Below are 18,203 nucleotides of genomic sequence, written 5' to 3' on the forward strand. Positions count from 1 at the left end.
CCTCATCCCACAGCTGACCACGGTTCCTGCCCTCTATGACCTTGCTTCTCCTAATAGTCCAGGCCTGGAGAATGTGTTGCAAGGGGTGGGAGTGGATCCGAGGACTGGGGCTCTGGGGAGTGTGGCTGTGCCAAGGTCAGGTGTTCAGTGTCAACAGGAGATGGCGGCTGCCTGGGTGAGCAGGAGGAAGTACTTGGTGAATGCGGAAATCAGTGTGTGTCAACCATGAGAGGGCCATCTTGGGGGTTCTCTGCCAGGGAATAACTGGTGGTCACTTGAAAATTCAGGAGTCTTGGCTCTTCTAGAAGTGCCAGACTCACTGTCATCACCTCTCACTAATTTTTAGATAGCTCTGAGTGGACTGACCTGCTGGTACTCATCCTTCCCCTGACTTTCCATCTGGAGATTACTACCCATGAAACACAGCCTGTTCTGTCAGGCTTGACAATCATAGTATAAAGGAAGAAATTTATAACTTGCCAGACACTGTGTCAGTTGGGGGTGTGGGCCAGCAGCAGAAAGATCACAGAACTAGCAGTAGGGGTGAAACTCTGGAGCAGAGTCATTTCTTCCTTGTGCAAACCCATAAATATCAGAAAAGCCTCTTATGACCGTTTGGGTAAGGGATCTCCTTTCTGACGGCAGAGGGATGGCTATGATGTCTGCCAGCAGATCAGATCAGGAACAGAGAAACAGATCCTGCCTCTTGCCTTGAGTTTTGCAGCCCTGCAGCACGGTAGCCTGCAGCAGTACCGAACGATGGACAGCAGAGGGAGCTCTTGCCTAACCTTTCCCGCGTGGAGGCCGTTGCGAGGGCCTGAATTTGGGGAGCAAGGAGGGTTCTGAATCTACTTCCGAAGTCCCGGGTGACTGCAGTGCAGCGCCTGGTTGAAGTAGGACCAGGGACGACTAGGCACTCATAATTTCCCCTTTAGGCACTCACCCAGAAGAAGAAGTAGCCTCTTGCGACGCCCCAAAGTGAAAGTGTGAGTCGCTCGTCGTGTCTGACTCTTTGCGACCCCATGGACTGTATAGCCCGCCAGGCTCCACTGTTCAGGGGATTCTCCAGGCAACAATACTCGTGTGGGTTGCTATTCCCTTCTCCAGGGAATCTTCCCGACCCAGGGATCGAACCAGAGTCTCTGTATTGCAAGCTCTTTACCGTCTGAGCCACAGTGAAGCCCAAGGAGGACCGTTTTTACGCTCAACGGCCCCATACCCCCGGCGCACCAGCGGAGACACGGGTTTGCGCCTTTCTCGGCCCTACTCCATATCCAATCCCTGAAAGAACGTCCCTGGCATCTGTGGATTCCAAAGATGTGCCCCTCAGTCGCACCCTTGCTCTTTTCTTGCCGTGGCCCTCTCCTAATGGCCCAGTGCCAAAAAGTGGAGGTGAAGCGTGCTCACGTAAGGGCTTGTGGTGTGAGGGTGAGACTTTGGGGTTCCAGGTGGTGTAGAGGGAAGGGGGGGAGCTGAAAAAGACCCTGATGATGGGAGGGATTGGGAGCAGGAGGAGAAGGGGACGACAGAGGATGAGATGGCTGGATGGCATCACCGACTCGATGGACATGAGTCTGAGTAAACTCCGGGAGTTGGTGATGGACAGGGAGGCCTGGCGTGCTGCGATTCATGGGGTCGCAAAGAGTCGGACACGACTGAGCGACTGAACTGAACTGAACTGAAGGGTGCGTGCTGCTGTTGCACGTCTCCACCAATGCCACTAGGTGGCACTCCAAGCCCGCGTCTCAGAGAAGCGCAGGCTTTTTGAAGAGCCTGGCTCCAGTGCTCGGGATTTAGCGTGAAGACTAGGGAGGGCTCCAGAAAGGAGCCAGCTGAGTCTGAGGGTCCTCCTCACTGCAACAGAAGGACGGACCTGGTATTTTGAGGGGGCTGTGAAGCAACCATATTTCCCAGAAGGGCTTGGAAAGGGCGAGGAGAAGGGGGTGGGGAAGCATGGCACATATTGTGGGGGATAGAGGGTGAATTCCCCAGACCTTCCTCGGGAGCTAGAGAAGGAGTGGAGGATTCTCAGTTATTTTAATGTATCTTCAGATTAAAACCTGTAAAACCTCCAGACTTATAGGTTTTGTTCCGAGGCCACTGGGAGAACTGGAGGTTTTAGAATCTGAATTCGGCCTGGGAACTTCAAAAAATCCAAAAGCATGCCTGATTCTGTCCATTTGTATGCTTTTCTCCCAGGATTTGTGGGTCTGTTTATCACCTTCTGCCCTGGTGATACCTGCCTTCCATACTCCACCCTGTGCAACCGGAAGCTGGGGAGAGAAATCTCCGGATCTTTGGCCTCTTTCTTTGCTCTTCCTTCAGAACGCTCAACGGCTTCTACTCCCTCTAAGAAATCTGCCCCAAGCTTTGAAGACCTGCCCTCCACAGCCCTCCCCCGCCCAGTCCAAGATAAAAGGGGAAGGGTCTAACTGCATCTGACTCAGACGCATTCTCTGTGTCAGAACTGGTCTCTCCAGGACACCCCGGGGTCACCTGCCCCCTCTCTGCTTGAGGTCTTCCCTGAACTGATCCATTGGGCCCCAGTTTAGCTTCTCGCTGAAGACCTGCAAATTACTGAGACACTGATGTCCCAAACTTGTGGGATCCTCCCCACATGCTGAGGCTTGACCCAGAGGTCTCATTCCCTCCGGTCTAGCCCTCCAAGTGCAATCGGCAGCCGGTGTGGAGGAAAAGGAGGACCCAAAGAGGCCGAGGGCACAGCAAGCATTAATCTCATCCCGCCGTCTAGGAAATGGAGGTCCGATGAGGGGTGCTAGAGACTGTCATGCGCGGGCAGCCTCGCCAAGTGCAGAACGAGGCCGGGCCTGGAGAACCAGGAACTCAGGTGAGATACAGACCCGCCAGCTTTCTCTCCTAAAGGGGCGGGGCCGGGGGTGGCGGGGAGAGGTTGCATTCTCCTTAAGGGGAAATAGAAACCTAGGTTCTGAGACTGTAGGGAGCCGGGACTGGGACGCGGAGAAGTGATGCTTCCCCTGCGACCCAGGCCTACCCTCCAAGCTCCAGAAACCTTCGCAACCTCAGAACTTGCCTGCCTCCTGGGATGGTGTAGATGGGCTTGAAAAGGATGCTCGATTTCCCTTTAGGCCTGCAAAGTCCCCTCAACAGTCTAGGCCCTCGCTCCCAGTCCCTGCCAGAGGCAGCGTGGTGGGAACTCCAAGGCCGGAGCGCGGGAATACGGGAAAGTGGGGGCCTGCCGAGTGGGTGGCATGGGACAAAACGAATCCAGGATTCTGGGAGAAACTGGGAGAAGTGGAGGTTTGGGTGACCGCCGCCCCAAGGTGACCCTTTTTGAAGTACCACGCGCTGCCAGGCCTCCCTGGGAATAGAGCTCTCCCCTGAGAGTCCCCTCCCCCTCCCCGAGGCCAGAGGTATTAGTGCTGCTTCATCAGAGCTCATTTCCTGCGAAAATGGAAACATATCCAGAGTCCTTAATAAAGTGAATGACGAGGCTTCGGGTGTAATTGGGCTTCCGGTTGGTGGCTATTTCCTTCAGCTGACAGTGGAAGAAATATAAACCCACACCTCCCAGATATAATTGTATGATTGTCAGGAAGACCTGGGAAGTGGGCATAAACCCTCACCCAGACCAAGGGACCCAGGAGCCCCGGACCTCTACACCGACCCTACATCCAAGCCCGAGCCTCCGCAAGCTTCTTCGGCCTCTCCTCCCATCCTGAGTTCCGCCCAGCCTCTGCCAACTGAAAACGCCGGATCTTAAGACGCTAGGGCGCGTGGGTCTTTTCTTTCCTCTGAAAGGAGTGTCCTACGGTGCCGGGGGCGGGGGCGGGGGCGGGGGGTGGGGGAGGTGGCTGAGAGTCCCCGGACCCCTGTCCCAGACCGCGTGCGCCGGCTGCATATTTCTATGCATAATCCAATTTTCTCCGTGACTATCTAGTTAAACTCTTTAACAACAGCTACATAATTAGAATTTGGATTCCCATTAATTTTCCCTGGGCCTCGAACCATTTGCAGCTCACACTGGTAATTAATGCGATACATCACTAACTTTACCCAGCGCCGGCCAGCCGGGCTCAGGTCGCTCAGCCCGCTCCAGGCGCCCTTGTGCGGCGAGTCCCAGACTCCGGACCCGGCTTTCCGAGTGGGGGCCGTTTTCCTCCCTCCAAAGCCAAATGCCTCGGCCCGCGCAACCAAAGCCTTCTTTCCAGGAAATTTCACAATTAAAAATATTTATCGGGAGCAGATTTACGTTTCTGGGTTTCCAGTCTCGGGGCGTCTGGGTAGGCTATTAAGAGTAATTAGCATCTTTTGCGCATGCAGATTTACTTCGCTCATTGCCACATAACTCATCCCTAAAAGCCAGCGTAGTCGAACACTGGCGCCGCCGCCAGAGCTACCGCCCCCGCCTGGGTCTGGCTAGGGCTCCCCCGGTCCCGAGCCCCCGTGTGCTGCCCGCTCCTAGTTAATCTGGCCCAGAGGCTTGCTCCAGGTACTGGAGGCTGCGCTCCAAGAGAGAAGTTTCCCACCCTGGAGAAGGCTGATGCCAGGGCGACCTCAGGCGGCGGGGGGAAGGCTCAAGTCAGGCTCTCCCCCTGTGTCGGGGCCCATGGTCTGGACCCGAGGCTTCGCAAGCGTGCTTGTGTGCGCGAGCGAGTAGGCACGCCTGTGTATGCAAGATAGCGTGCGCGCGAGTGCACGTGCCTGTGGTTGCTAGTGCGCGTTCCTGAAAGTGTACGAGGTGCGCGTGGAAAACCAGCGCCTCTACCCCCACCTCTAGCCTATCCCTTCCTAGGACCGCAGTTCGAAGGCCAGTCCTAGGCCACCCAGCTAGGGCACCCAGCTAGGGTTCAGAGGGAGACTCGGGCCCCTATCTTGCCTTGATTTCCCTTCTACAGAGCCGGCCCCAGCCAGCCAGAGGGCCCGGAACGCGCAGCGCTGGGCGAGGGGAAAATGGGAGGCCTGACGGCCGCTCACATCACAGCGCAGTTTGCCTGGTGCTGGCGAGAGGCCGCCAGAGAGAGGCAGGCGGAGCTGGGAGTCAGTGAACTGCGGCTGGCGGGATCTCTGGGGAGGCGCGAGAGGCTGGGGCTAGGTGGGGATCGCGGGTGGAGGGGATGGGAGTGGGGGCGGGCCAAGGTGCAGAGTGGTGGTGGGAGGACGTGGCCAGGAAACGCCGGGGCGGCTCCCTAGCTCCCAGCCGAGGCACCCACTCTGGGTTGGTTATTAACGCGCTGGGAAGTCCGCGAGCCGCCCAACTTTCTTCTCTTTAATGAGCCTAGAAGAAGAGGCTGCCCTGAAGGGGTTTGTTCATTAAAGATGTAGCTGGAGGAATATTGTCTCATTAATTATCTGGTTTTAATTACACTCCTACCCTTTGAATCCAGAGATGGGAAAAGTTGATTCAGTGGCGCCGCCCCCTTTAGCTTGAAGAGTCGGGCGGGGCAAGGGGACCAGGATGAGGCGGTGGGGACTTGCAAAGTGCCTGGAAAGATGGGAGCAGGCCTTGGGGTGTATGCAGCTGCCTGTGAATTCCCCATGCAAGAGGGTTCCAAGCCTGGGTATGTGTGGATGAGGTCTGCCTGTGAATCTGAAAATACGTGTGTCTGTGTGTGACCATGTGCGCTTGAAAGGCCGTGTGGACGTGACTTGGGTGTCTATGTGTGCTCCCCGCCTGTGTGGGGTTCTGTGTTCGGGTGTGCGTGGGGGTAGCTGAGTGTGTCTATGGATAGGCCCCAGAGTGGGGGTCTAAGTGAACAGGAGTGTGACTGTGCGTGTCTAAGAGGGTGGCTTCCTGCCCATCAGCTCAAGTGACAGTGTCTGACCATGTCTCAGGGTCTCCACTGTGCCTGTATGTGGCCCCATGTGTATGAGTCGAAGGGGCATGCTTCATGGCTAGAGCATCCCAGGAGCCAGGACCTCTCCAAGGACATAGCTTGGTTTCTGAGGGTCCCCAGAGCAAGGGTGCCATCTGGAAACCACGGTTCTTCTGGAAGGGGAGTTATTTAAAGGGGTGCTCGGTCCTGCCTCGTCCCTTGTCAGGCTAGCTCGGCGCTAAAGCGGGGGCCGTTTTCCCTTTAAATCGCGGACACTTTGACAGGGGACATTAAGGACCCGGCTGCTCAGGCTGAGCAGATCATAAAACCGGACAGGCAATTTCTGCTCCCGCCAAATAGCCGGGCAAACTCGTTCTGCATCTTTGGTTTTAATGCACTAAACTGGCAGCTAAGCAGGGAGCGAGCAAAGAGGGGGTGGGGAGCCCCCCCACATACACTGGGGCGCACACACGGGCACCTGCACAGGCGCCAACACCCCTTCACACCCTCTCGACCCACGCCCCGCCCCTGACCCCCCACCGGTGGAATTATCAACTAGAATTTGATTAATATGCAAATCGCAGGCAAACAGCTCCATATAATTCTTTCAGTGGAGAGTAATTAATCACCAGTTAAAGCAAATTAATACATATATCAATTTTGTCAGAAACATGCTTAGTTCAATCGCCCGTAAAATTGAAGTTTGAAGTATTAAGAGGCTCTGCAGAAACGCCAGGACTAAAACTTTCAAATTGATCCTATTTAGTAATCAATCAGGCTCTCCCCTCAGGTTAATCTGCCTAATTTTTCATCTCAAATCATACACTTTACTGACACGCCATCTAGCAAACAGTCGATAAAAAGTTAACAAAAATGATAACGACTCCAGCCAGAGCCATTGTGCAGGGCGGGTGGGCGGTGGGCAGCTTTGATTGCATTTCTGGGGTGGTTGGGGACTTGGTTTTCTCCTAGGCCAAGGGCTGGGAGCCCTCCCGGGCAGCCTCGGCTTCCCTGCCCACAACCTTTGTCTGTGACTTGCTCTCCTCAGTTGCTTTTGGACTCTGCTCAGAACAGTCAGAACCCTGACAGCTTTTCCCCCAAAGTCGCCTAAACCAGCTAGCTCCCTCGCCACGCCTTGGTTGCACAGAATGTCTGAAGGCACGGGTGTGCTTGTGGTAATTGTGGGCTGTGCCTCTGTCACTGTGTCTGTATTGTGTGTATAACAGTGGGTCTGGTGTAACTGTTTCACAGCAAAGGTTTTTCTGTTTAACTGTTGTGTGTGCTGCTGGCTACCTGTATGTCCATGCATGTGCTGTGACTGCACTGTTCCTGGGCATTCCGTATGTCTGTGTCCCCGTGGGTGTGTTTTGGGTTTCTGCATTGGAGTCTGTGCAACTTAGTGCCCGCCTTGTGTGTTTGCCTTGTTTCTAGGATATCCGTGTGACAGTGTGTGTCTGTGTTGTATGTGCCCTGGATTGGCCATGGCAGGCAGCCATTACCCAACAGCATACAGAGGACACCCCCCACCCCCGCAACCAAAAAAGCAAAGCCTGTGCTTACAGTGTTTATTCACTGCCTCAACTTCCTTCAGAGTAGACTCAGGCTCAGACTGAGGTTCTCCACTCCTCTCATATGGGCGTGTGATCCCAGGGGGTCTGCAGGCAACCAGATCATAAGCGCCATCACAGACTTCAGGAGAGAGGGAACAGTCCCTATGACCCAGGCACTTCACTTTGAGCAGCCTCTGATACATGGGAGGGGTCACTTCTCCACCCTACCCTCCTTCTCAGGCTCTATGTTGAGGGGAAAGATAAGGAAGCGGGGAAGGTCTATTTCTTGGCAGAGGACTCCCAGCCCTATATCCCTCCCCACAGAGCCCTAGGACCCATTGCTTCTGACTTGAGTCCTTGAGTTTTTAGCACATTTGGGTTCAGATGGCACAACCACACCTAGATGTGGTGACAAATCTTCTCATCTCTATCTGTACATGCTGATAACTAAACCCATGGAGGCCCCAGGATACTCACAGATATTCTTTCTTCCCTGCCACATCCACATTTACTCACAAACAACTAGCCACATCCCACTCTCCATGAGGAAGCCTGCACATGTCTACTTGCACACACCAATGCACAGCAATCCCTGCACACATTACACACACACACACACACACACACACACACACACCAGATTCCGAAGCAGGCAGGACTCATTCAGTCCCGACACTGCCGGCAGCATCACTTACCCACTATCCACTATACACACACAACATTGCCATTTGTACCCTCCCCATTTGGGACAGGAAGGAGTCCCCACAGGGAGGAGTAACCTAGCTGGGGGAAGCTGGGCCTTCTAGGGCAACCTGGGACTGGTACAGCCAAAGCCAAATTGCACTAAGGTTTAGCCTGGGGACCAACTTGAGTAGGAGGGGGCAGGCCGTATCCTAGCCATTACCCAACAGCACACAGAAGAAACTCCTCCCCCCCAACCAAAAAAGCAGAGCCTGTGCTTATAGTGTTTATTCACTGCCTCCACTGCCTTCAGAGTAGACTCAGGCTCAGACTGAGGTTCTCCACTCCTCTCATAAGCCTCCCTCCCTTCCGATCATGTGTTCCATTGCTCCCCACCCCACCCCCACCTCCACCCTCCCAATCCCCCATCCCCGATAACTCTAAATTTGAGAATTTGGGTAGCCAGCTTGTCAAGCTGTTTGGAGCTAGGATTCTGTTGTTTGCAGCTTCAGTTCCACATCAGTGTTCATTCTCTCGATTATCTGTTCACACTTGATCCCTGCACACATCACACACCCAGAGCAGGATCATTCACCCACTGGTCACTCCCACCCCAGTGGCAGCTTTACTTCTTTTCTGTCCATTGCACAAACTTAGTCACACCTAGTCACACACAGCAGCACACACTCAGTCACCCCCAGTAGCACATGCTCTGTTTCCATCAGTCAGCTGTGCATGCCTAGTCTCTCAGTTGCACACGCTCTCCTGACACACTCAGTGACACACCCTGTTGATGCTGGAGAACCTGGCCACACACACACACCCCCACCCCCTCAGCCCCAAGGTCTCCTCCTGGACTGGCAGCTGTTAGTCACCAAGGTGACTTGCTGATGGCAGCCCTGAATCTAGGGGTGCAGAAGTGGGGCCCCAGGAAGACTCAGGTGGGAATTCTCCTCCATTCCGAGAATCGCTCCCCGCTCAGATACATGCACAGGCCCAAGACCACCACCTTCCTTTGCTCCAGTCCTGAGCCTCACCTTTGGCAGACACTGTAAACCCACTCAGGATCAGGCTCCCAGCTCCCCCAGGTCTGCTGAGTTCTGCCCAGGACCTTATTGGCACAGGCACACAGTCTAGGGAGGCATCCAGTTCCTACACAAACCAACTATCCATAGTTCTACAGCCTAACCATCTCCACCCAGCACACCCACAGACTCCTCCACAGCCGACCACGGTCCTCTCCACCTTACTACTGCCGCTTCCGACCTGCTGACCCTCATGACCCCAGTTTGCTCAGATTCCGGGTCCCCTCACCCACATATCCTGCAGCCCCCACCCCTGTCCACTCTGGGCCCCTTATCTAGCCACAACCCCCTACACCTGCGCTCCCTTAGGCCTCTTTCCCAGGGGTGTGTGTGTGTGTGTGTGTGTGTGTGTGTGTGTGTCTGTGTCTGTGGAACATCTGTATTCTCGGCACAAACTACTTTCTGCGCCCCAAGAAAGAGGGTTGGTTATTGGGGTAGGGAGCAAAATCAAGGTGCCCCTGGGTTCCAGCTATTGGAGACATGCAGGGCGGGGTGAGTGGACTTCCCTGGACCTGGAGGCTCAGAAGGGTGGGGAGGAGGGGGTCCCCGCGGCGACTGGCAGGGGCGGAGGGGAGGCGCGCGGCCCCAGCCCGTCCCTTTCAGGGGGGACTCATGCATCAAACTTCAATTTTCCGGACGATTGAATTAGTGATTTTTTTTCTCCTGAACTAAAATACACTTAAGTCTTTGGGATTAATTACCACGTTCTGGTCCCTCAGACTGGAGTATTACTTATCGGAGCTGCGTCTGACACCGGCCCGACACCTCGTAAAATAAGGAACTGCGCCTCCTGGTCTCACCCGGCGCCGCCCGCCGGCCCCCCGGGCCGGGGAAGGCGGAGCGAGGGAAGCAGAGGTAGCCGAACAGCGCAGAGGGGCCCAGCTGGTCCGCGCGCCGCGGGGTCCCGGACCGGAGAACAGAACCTGCCCGCGTCCCGGGACTTGGCAAGCAGGGCCGAGGCCCCAGACTCAGCCGTGAAGGAAGAGGCAGAACCAGGCCGCTTCTTCAGGGCAGCGGGGAAGCGAAAGTGGGTCTGCAGAGAGGCCAGAATCCTAAACACGCAAGCCCGCGACGGCCTCGGGCAACAGGGCTAGCGGCCCGGAGGGTCCCGAACCTTAACGAACCTCGCCCCAAGACTGGGCGCAGGGCCCACAGCCCCTCACACGATCCAGGCCACACTTGCACGTACACTCACTCTCGGAGAATAAACACATAATGCACGCGCCCGGCCCCCACAGAGCGCACACAGTGAACGCACCACGCACAGCCGCACCCGAGGCCCGCCGGGCCGGCGCCTGCGAAGACCAGGGCCCGCACTTGGGTTGGAGGGCCTCTCACATCACGGGTTCTTGCTGTAGCTCCCGAAGCTCGGCCAAAGCCATCCCAGCGCTCGGGGAGGCGCGCGGGTAGCTGCTCTCATCGGAGCCGGATTGCCTGGGAGAGGATGAGCTAGAGCCCAGGCCTCCCTGATCCCAGCTCCTCCCTCCGGTGCCCAGACAAGTCCCTCAGCCCTTGCCCTCGTCGCCGCCGCCTCCCTGCGCGATGGGGCCAGGAGACTAGTCCCACACCACGCTGCCCGGTCGAACAAGTCGGACCTCCAAGCCCACGCGCGCTGTCAGCGAGGCTCCAGAAGCCCACGGGCAGCCTGGCGGAGGCACGGAATCCAGCGCAGCCGAGAAGACTGCGCCGGGGCGGCTTGAATCCGCTCCCCAAACGGTGTGGGACCCTGTACGGCGCGCTCTCCCCGGGCCTCCTTGGGTTCAGCCCAGGGCTCAGCGTTCGCCTCTCTCCCCTTCCCTCCGACGACTGCAGTCCCTCCTTCCGCCCGCCTTCTCTCTGGCCTATAGAAACAACGAATTCCTCCTCGTCTTTCCAGGCCTGGGTCCAAAGCCACCGCCTCCCTGAAGCCCCCTCTACCCCGAGCCCGAAGTCTTTTCTTCGAGCTCTGCAAAAGGCGCTTCCATGCCCCTCGGCCCAGTCCCCTCTGTCTTCGCTGGGGGTCCGTCCGCTAGACTGGGAGTTCCTTGAGGGCCGGAACTGGAGCTGATTCGTTTCCATTTCCCCAGTCCCCAGCGTGGCCTGGTGCAGAAAAGACGCACAACAAACATTTGCTGAATTGAATGGCTTTTCCCCTTTATTTTATTAATCCTTCCCCTTCCTTCTTTCCTTCTTTTCCTCCTTCCTTCCTCCCTCGTTATTTTTTATTTCTTGGTTATATTCAATTGTCATGTTTTTCAGGCTCATTAAATCCATTTAGAGACAAAAGAATAAAAGGCAGAAGGGGAAGGAGGGGGAGGAGGGAAGGGGGAGGGGAGGGGGAGGCCAGGGAAGCAAACAAATAACCCGCTTTAACTAGACGGGCGGATAAATGGCCCCGTTTCTCCTCAGCCCCGATGCGCCTGCTTAGCTGCGCGCCCCGCGGGCCCTGCAGCTCGGGTGGGCTTAGCCCCGGGGCCACCGCCCCCAGCCCGAAGGGACCCAGCAGGGCCCGGCCCGGGGCCGCGAAGCGGGGAGCGGCCCGAGGTGCCAGGGCTGCTTCATTGGGATTCATGGGCGTGTTGGGCGGGCGGCCTCGGGCGGCCTCGGGCTCCGGGCGCGGGGCGGGGGCCGGGCGGGGGCGGGGTGCGCACGGCGGGCGCAGATGCCCGAGTGACCGCCGCGCCGCGGTCCCTGCGCCGTCTTTGTGCCGGGGAGGCGCGCGCGGGGACCTAATCCATCAAATTGTCTACAAATTGTGAAGAAAATTCAAAAACCATATGGTCGCCAGCGCCGGCGCGCTCTGGGCTGCGGAGGGCCGTGGCCGCGTCCGCACCCGGAGCCACGGGGGGCTGGGCCCGGCTATTGTCGCCTGTCAGCGGCCGCCCGGGTCCATTCGTCCCGGCCTTCATGGTCCGCGCTCCGAATTACAGACCCATCCATCCTGTGAGGGCGATTTATGTCGCCCGGGAGGAACCGGCCTCACGCCGGCCCGGCTGCCCGGCCGGCTCGTTCCTTCTTTCGCTCTCGCCGCTCCTCTCTTTTCCCCATTCCCTTTTTCTCTCTCCGTCTATTTCTCTCTGTTTCTGTGTGTAGCTTTTCCTCTTTCTCCCCTCGTCTCTGTGGCTTTCCACTTTCTCGATCAGATTTTGAAGTGTTTTTTCTGTTCTTTTTCTATTTTTCTCCCTTAGTTTCCTCGTGGACTCGCACGTTCCGGATTCAGGCCCCGGGGCCCCAGCGCCTGCCCGAGAACAGATGCGCATTTCTCACATCAATTTTGCTTAGAGAGCCGAGTGGCCTGGAGGCGGGACCTTCCTCTAGTGACAGCGGCCACTCGCCAGCCCAGTGATAACAAAAGCCCAGAGAGAAACCCGGTCCATTCGGAAAAGTGAAAGCTGCCCCTGTTCCTGCCCCAGCCGCACTCGGGGGGCTGGGACACCCCCACCCCACCCCCCGCAGAGTCCTTGGTAGATTTATGTCTCTGTCCCCAGCAGCGTTCGGGGCCCAGAATTTGTGAGCGTTACCAGAAATTCATCCCAACTCACAGACGCCTCGGGCTCACATCTTCCTGTGCCCGAGTCAGCAATTTAGTCTGCCCTCGTGCCTTTGGCTTTATTTTCTTCCCTCCCCCAAGGCTGAGGCCCTCTGGCGAACCGAAACTTGGGAGCCCTCAGGCTCCACCCCGCTGTCCGACTGAGCTGTACCACCCAAGGCTTAGCCGGTGTCCCGGGGAGCGCAGGAAGAATACCCTTGGGTCCCGGCTGCGATGCACGAACCCCAGGGCAAGTCCCCCCACCCTCAGCCTTTGCCCCACATAAATTAATTTTGCACCCGTGGCACCCTAAAAGTACGCACAGATTTCCTCCCGGCATTGTACGCCTCACTTTTTACCCGGACCTGGCGAAGCCCGCTTCTCTCGCCCCCTCACCATTTGGTAGCTGCCGCGTGTTCGTGGGCAACGAGCGCCTCCTCTCTCTCACCACTTCCCCCTCACCCTTCATTCTCACGCCTGCCCCGAAACTCCTCCAAATCGCCAAGGCCTAGGCAGCCCGAGAGCAGGAGCCGAGAGACACCGAGCCTGGCGCGGCTTCACTGAAGAAGGTCCACTCATTCAGACACGGTCACCGCCGGTTCTAGTAAAATGGCAAAGACTTTATTTATCGGAGAAAGAGGCCTTAGGTACAGTCCGGGAGGGAGAGGGCAGGGCAGGAGAAGGGGAGTGGCACGCGGGACCCACCCTCATCTAGCCACCCTTGTCTGGCCAAGTCGAGCTAGGAGCGGGGCATTGGAGACTGCAAGACAGACCCAGAGCGCTGGAGGAGGTGGGGGGAGGATTTAGGTGGGCCTCCTCTCAGTCTCTGTCACATGCAAAGAAATTCTAAAAAGAGTAAAAAATAACGCTTGGACTTTGGGTTCCGTTTTCGTTGGTTGATTGGTTGTTGGATTTCCCCCTGCTTTGTCCCTAAGACCCAGACCCCAGTAGTCCAAGGCAACCAAGAGAGGGTGGGAAGGAATCTTTAAAATAACATTTCTGGGCATTAGGAGGCAGAAATGGCATCGAAAACAGACTTTTCTCGCGAGGGGTGGGAGGTTGTGGGGGGAGAAAACATTGATTTGAAACTTGCAAGTCAGGATCCGGTTGTCCCCCTCAGTCCCTTCCCACGCTGGGGGGAAATAAAGGCAGAAGGGAATAAAAGAAATCAACTGCAATAGGTCTAGGGAGGTGAGGAGGGAGAGGGCCGGTGCATTCGCCACATGCAGAGAAAAAAAAGTCGGGGCGGCCCCCACCCCCAGACCTCGAGGTTAAGTGTTTGTTACCCTCGATTCTGCCTCGCCCTCAGCAAAGCCGGCAGCCTGAGCTTTGAAATCAAGGAAATCTCCGAAACTTTAACAAATAAAAGAAAGGAAGAAGTCAGGCTGCGGTGGGAAGAACCCGGTATATAGGCTTAAATATTTATACAGAAGCCAGACAGAATTGCGCGGCGAGGGCTCCCGGGGCGGTGGAGGCCGTGCGCGGCGACCGGCTCGGCCGGCCAGCCCGGGTTTATTGCTTCGAGAGGGAAGAGGCGGCTGCCGGGAGCCGAGTCCGGGCCAAGGATGGGGAGAAGGCGGGAGTTGCAGAGGAGGTCCCAGCTCCCCTCGGCGGTCCGGTCCGGGAGGCGGCGGGCATCCGGCGCTCGGAGCCCGGGGGCGGTGGAAGATGCCGGGCGCCGCTCAATCGTCCACGTCGATTTCTTCGTCTTCCTCGTCCTCCGAGCAGTCCTGGCTGCTGGCTGGCTGGTCTGTGAGCGGGGAGGCTGGCGAGAGCTGCAGGGGCCCGGCGCCCGGGGCCTGCGGGGCGCCTGGGGGGAGTGCCGGAGAGCCAGGCCTTGACTTAGCCCTGCCGCAGCCGCCGCCGCCGCCGCCCGCGGCCTCCGAGTTCTGCTCGAGTTCGGCCAGCGCCACGATGTCCATCTGCCCGCTAGGGCCCAGTTTCTTGGCGGACTCCACGTCGGCCTTCATCTCCTCCAGGTCCCGTTTAAGCTTGGCGCGCCGATTCTGGAACCAGGTGATGACCTGAGCATTGGTGAGGCCCAGCTGCTGCGCAATTTGGTCGCGATCGGCGGGGGACAGGTACTTCTGGTAGAGAAAGCGCTTCTCCAACTCATAGATCTGGTGATTGGTGAAGGCTGTACGCGACTTTCGTCGCTTTTTGGGGGTCTGCCGCTGCCCAAAGATGGTCATCCCGTCGCGGCCTGCGAGGAAACCAGAGTATAGGCTTGCGCCCGGGGAGAGGAGACCCCACCCCGGCCCTTACTCACCCCACCTAGACCCATCCGGCCATCAGTCTGCCGCTGTTCCCTTCTCGGATTAGATTCGGCCACCTGGACTAGGGCAAGCCTAGGCTACGGCAAGCCCCCTTCCTCCATCTCTCGTCTACCGGAAGTCCCTAGGAAAAATTGTTTTGATCTCTGCCCCGTCACCTGAGAGTTCGTTTGAAAGACCCGAGGTCGCTAGAACATGAGAGCCAGACAGGGACGCTCTGACTGGGTGTGAATGTTGGCTCTCCACCTCCTAGCAATCAACACGACTCTACTGCTACCCAAAAGGTCCCAGCAAAGGCTCTCCATTCCGCACCCCAGGAGCAGGGCTAGGAGTGACCAGGCCACTGAGAACGGGAGGGAACCAGGAAGACCGCGGAGAGATCTTGGGTTCCCGCCTCCCTCCGCGGTCACTCGACTCTAGCCTATCCCGAGGTCCCTAGGAGACAGGGTTTGAGTCTGTTCCACGCATCTCCACTCCCAGTGGCAGCGGCTTGTGTTGGAGGGCCCTGACGACCGGCGTGGGGGGTGAGGCGGGCAGAGACACAGGGAAGTAAGCGTGGGACACACGGAAGAGGGTGCGGGGTGCTGGGCGCGGGGGAACCCAGTGGCGGCGCCTACCTTCGGCTGCCTGCAGGACGCTGACCTCCAGCCCCTTAAAAGTCTTGCTAGCGAGCTCCTCAAGCGCGCACAGCGGCGAGGTCTGAGAGAGCAGCGCGCGGCCCGCCAGGGGCAAGCCGCCCGGCGCGTGCTTGTCCGCGGCCGCCAGCAGGTGCGCCGCCCCGCACAGCGAGTAACTTCTCCGCACAGACGGCTTGTTGAGGATGTCCTCGATGCTAAACGGCGTCAGCGGCTTGTTGGAGTTGGCGGGAGGCGGCAGGTGGTCCAGCGGGCTGCGCCGCCTCTCCTCCCCCGGCGCCGCCTTGCTGTCCTCCTTGGAAGTCATCTCGGCCTCGCTTGGGGGCCCGGCCCGGGCGGCTCGGGCCTCGGGGACCCAGCCCGCGGGCAGCTCGGGCGCCGGACGGCGCGGCAGGCAGCAGGCGGGAAGCAGGCGGGAAGGAGGCCGCGCCGGGCAGGGCGCGGGCCGGGCTCGGGGCCGATTAGCGCAGCAGCAGAGGCGAGCAGAGCCGCACGGGGCCCCAGGAGGAGGGCGCTGACGCGGGCGCTGCCGCCGCCGGGGCTTCCAGCAACCCGAGGCCCAAGCCGGGGCGCGCCGCGCGGGGCTCCAGTTTCGCCAGCCCCGGTGCTATTTAAAGGTGTCAGGTGGCTCCGCCGCGGTTCCTGGCCCAGGGTCCTGGCGGCAGCAGTTGGAAGAGCCGAGGCGAGGGCGCCGATCCCGTACTGCGAGGGGAGGCGGAGAGATGGGGCAATTGACTATTGCTAACAAGTTAGCCTTGATCGAGGAGTAATCAATTATCTGTAGCGGCACTTCTCTCTCTTTCTCCGTCTTTCTCCTCTCTTCTTTCTCTCTGTTCTCTCTCCTCCCGTTCTCCCTCCCTCTTTCCCTCCCTCTTCTCTCTTCTCTGCTCCCCCCGTCTCTCTCCTTCTCTCCCTCTCCCTCGTCCTCTCACTCTCTGTCCAATGCAGGCGGCTCTAAGTTGGGAAGCTCATTAATTAGCGGGCCTGGGGTAGGAGGAGCCGGCTGGAATTAGCCTGCCTAATGCGCCTGTCAGTCCGGGCGCTGCGCCGCGCTCGGCCCGAGCTGTTTGTAAATTACATTAGCCGCGCCTTTATTGCACCCGAACCTCCGGCGACTGAAAAGCCGCCGCCCCCACCCCAAACTGCGAGCCGCGCTCCCGGAGCACCCGCCTCCCGCCGGCCTGGCTGTGATGGCAGCGCTGGCCCGGAGATCTCGGGCTCTCCAACCCGGGATTTGGCGCCCGAGAAGGGCGGCAAGAGCCCAGTCGGGGAGGTATGCAGCCGCCGCGCGGGCCAGGTAAGAGCGGGAGCCTGGGTGGGCCCCGTCGCCATCCAGAGCAGACTTTGTCCAGCTGAGATCAAGGACGCAGCGCCCCTACCCCTAGACCCACTTACCTCTCACCCACAGCCTTGGGCGACGCGCCTGGCGGAAGGAATCTGCAGCCTTCGGGGTGGCCCGCGGTAGGTCCGAGGAGGTTCTGCAGCCCTGGGTGAGGTGACACAGGACTCAGGGGTGGGGGGACCCAGGGGTTGGGGGAGGAGGCCAGTCCGAGGACACAGCCTTTCCCAGCCGAGAGGTGGCGGGGGGAGTAGTTGTTGATAGCTCTAGGCACCTCTTCCCCTGGCCGGAGCCGAAGCGACAGCCTTACCTCCTCCCGCAATTTTGCACACTCTTTTCGGGCCTCTGCTCTCCGGGCCGACTGGGGCCACGGCCCGTCTGGTGATCGGCGTCCGACCGAGGTAACCGGGCCGGGTGCCGGGGCTAACGGGGCAGGCTCAGGGCCTCCCCGCTGCGCTCTGCCCGGCCGTGGCCGGGCCCCCGCTGCCGGCCCCGCCCAGCCCAGCGCCCGGCTTGAGTGCACCACCAGGCCGACTCCAGCTGTTCCGGATGCGGGGCGGGGGGCCCAGAGGGGGCCGGGCCACGGCTAGGGCTGCGCTCTCAGGAACCCGCAGGGAGCTGGGGTTCGAGTGAGACTGGGCTCTGGCAACCCTATGGCCCGAACTCTGTGCGTATCAAGCGAGCATTTGTGCGTCGGTATTTGAATGTGTTTATGTGTTCGAGTATGTATATATATGTGTGGTTCATGGATATATTTGTGTAAACGTTATGTGAACTTGTGGGTGTTTGGGCATGCTTGTTTTTCATTCCCCTGAGGCACCCAAGAGGGTTGTGCCCCTGGTTTTTTTTTTCTCTTGAGTCCTTCCTTTGGTTCGTATGCAGCTACTTGCCCTGCCACCCTAGTTTTCTGTTTCTGCCCCCGTGGAAAGGAGGGGAGGAGGGGACTGGCTGCAGCTGAGGGAGGACTAGCTGCTGTCCTCCTCACGCACAGCCTCAGCCCTTTCTCTGGCTTTGTTTGTAAACTCCAGGGCAGGCAGCACAGTCTGGCAGCCCTGCTTGGTCCAGAGACGGCTCCAGAGAGGCCAGTGCAGAGGACCATGGCCCGACTCAGAGGCTGGGATGGGAAGAAAAGGACTTCTTGGGCTTCTTGGCCTGTCCTACCTGCTCCAGAGAGAAAACCAAGCTGGGCTGTGGGGCAGGGGACGGGTTCTTTTCCTGGATGCCTCTAGCATAGGGACCTCTGAGCATCAGAGATCAGTTTCTTTATCTCCCGGTTAGTTGTTTGTTTGGAAAAGGACTCATAGCTCTCCAGAGTAAAAAAGGACAGTGTAGGGAGA

At 58.4% G+C, this 18,203-nt stretch overlaps 1 protein-coding gene across 2 annotated transcripts; it reads right to left on the reverse strand.

Moving 5' to 3' along the window:
* Positions 1 to 13,218: 13,218 nt before the first annotated feature.
* On the reverse strand, positions 13,219 to 17,009 carry LBX1 (ladybird homeobox 1). 2 transcript variants are annotated; one of them, XM_070470048.1, is made up of 3 exons: positions 16,923 to 17,009; positions 15,510 to 16,229; positions 13,219 to 14,822 (listed from the first exon to the last, which is right to left on the reverse strand). In XM_070470048.1, the coding sequence occupies exons 2-3, from the start codon at positions 15,832 to 15,834 to the stop codon at positions 14,302 to 14,304; spliced, it is 846 nt and encodes a 281-aa protein (XP_070326149.1). In that variant the 5' UTR covers positions 15,835 to 16,229; positions 16,923 to 17,009; the 3' UTR covers positions 13,219 to 14,301. The 2 variants fall into 2 exon arrangements, with proteins under 2 accessions (XP_070326149.1, XP_020726283.1); XM_020870624.2 differs by lacking the exon at positions 16,923 to 17,009 and having other exon boundaries at positions 15,510 to 16,447.
* Between the last annotated feature and the right edge of the window lie 1,194 nt (positions 17,010 to 18,203).

This window comes from Odocoileus virginianus, chromosome 7, assembly GCF_023699985.2.
Source record: "Odocoileus virginianus isolate 20LAN1187 ecotype Illinois chromosome 7, Ovbor_1.2, whole genome shotgun sequence".
In the NCBI taxonomy this organism is placed as follows: Eukaryota; Metazoa; Chordata; class Mammalia; order Artiodactyla; family Cervidae; genus Odocoileus; species Odocoileus virginianus.

Excerpts from the sequence above, each read along its gene's own strand:
- LBX1 (XM_070470048.1), bottom strand. The coding sequence starts at position 15,834 with ATGACTTCCAAGGAGGACAGCAAGGCGGCGCCGGGGGAGGAGAGGCGG. Across the intron at positions 14,823-15,509 it reads CGTCCTGCAGGCAGCCGAAG|GCCGCGACGGGATGACCATC; the intron begins GTAGGCGCCGCC and ends GTTTCCTCGCAG.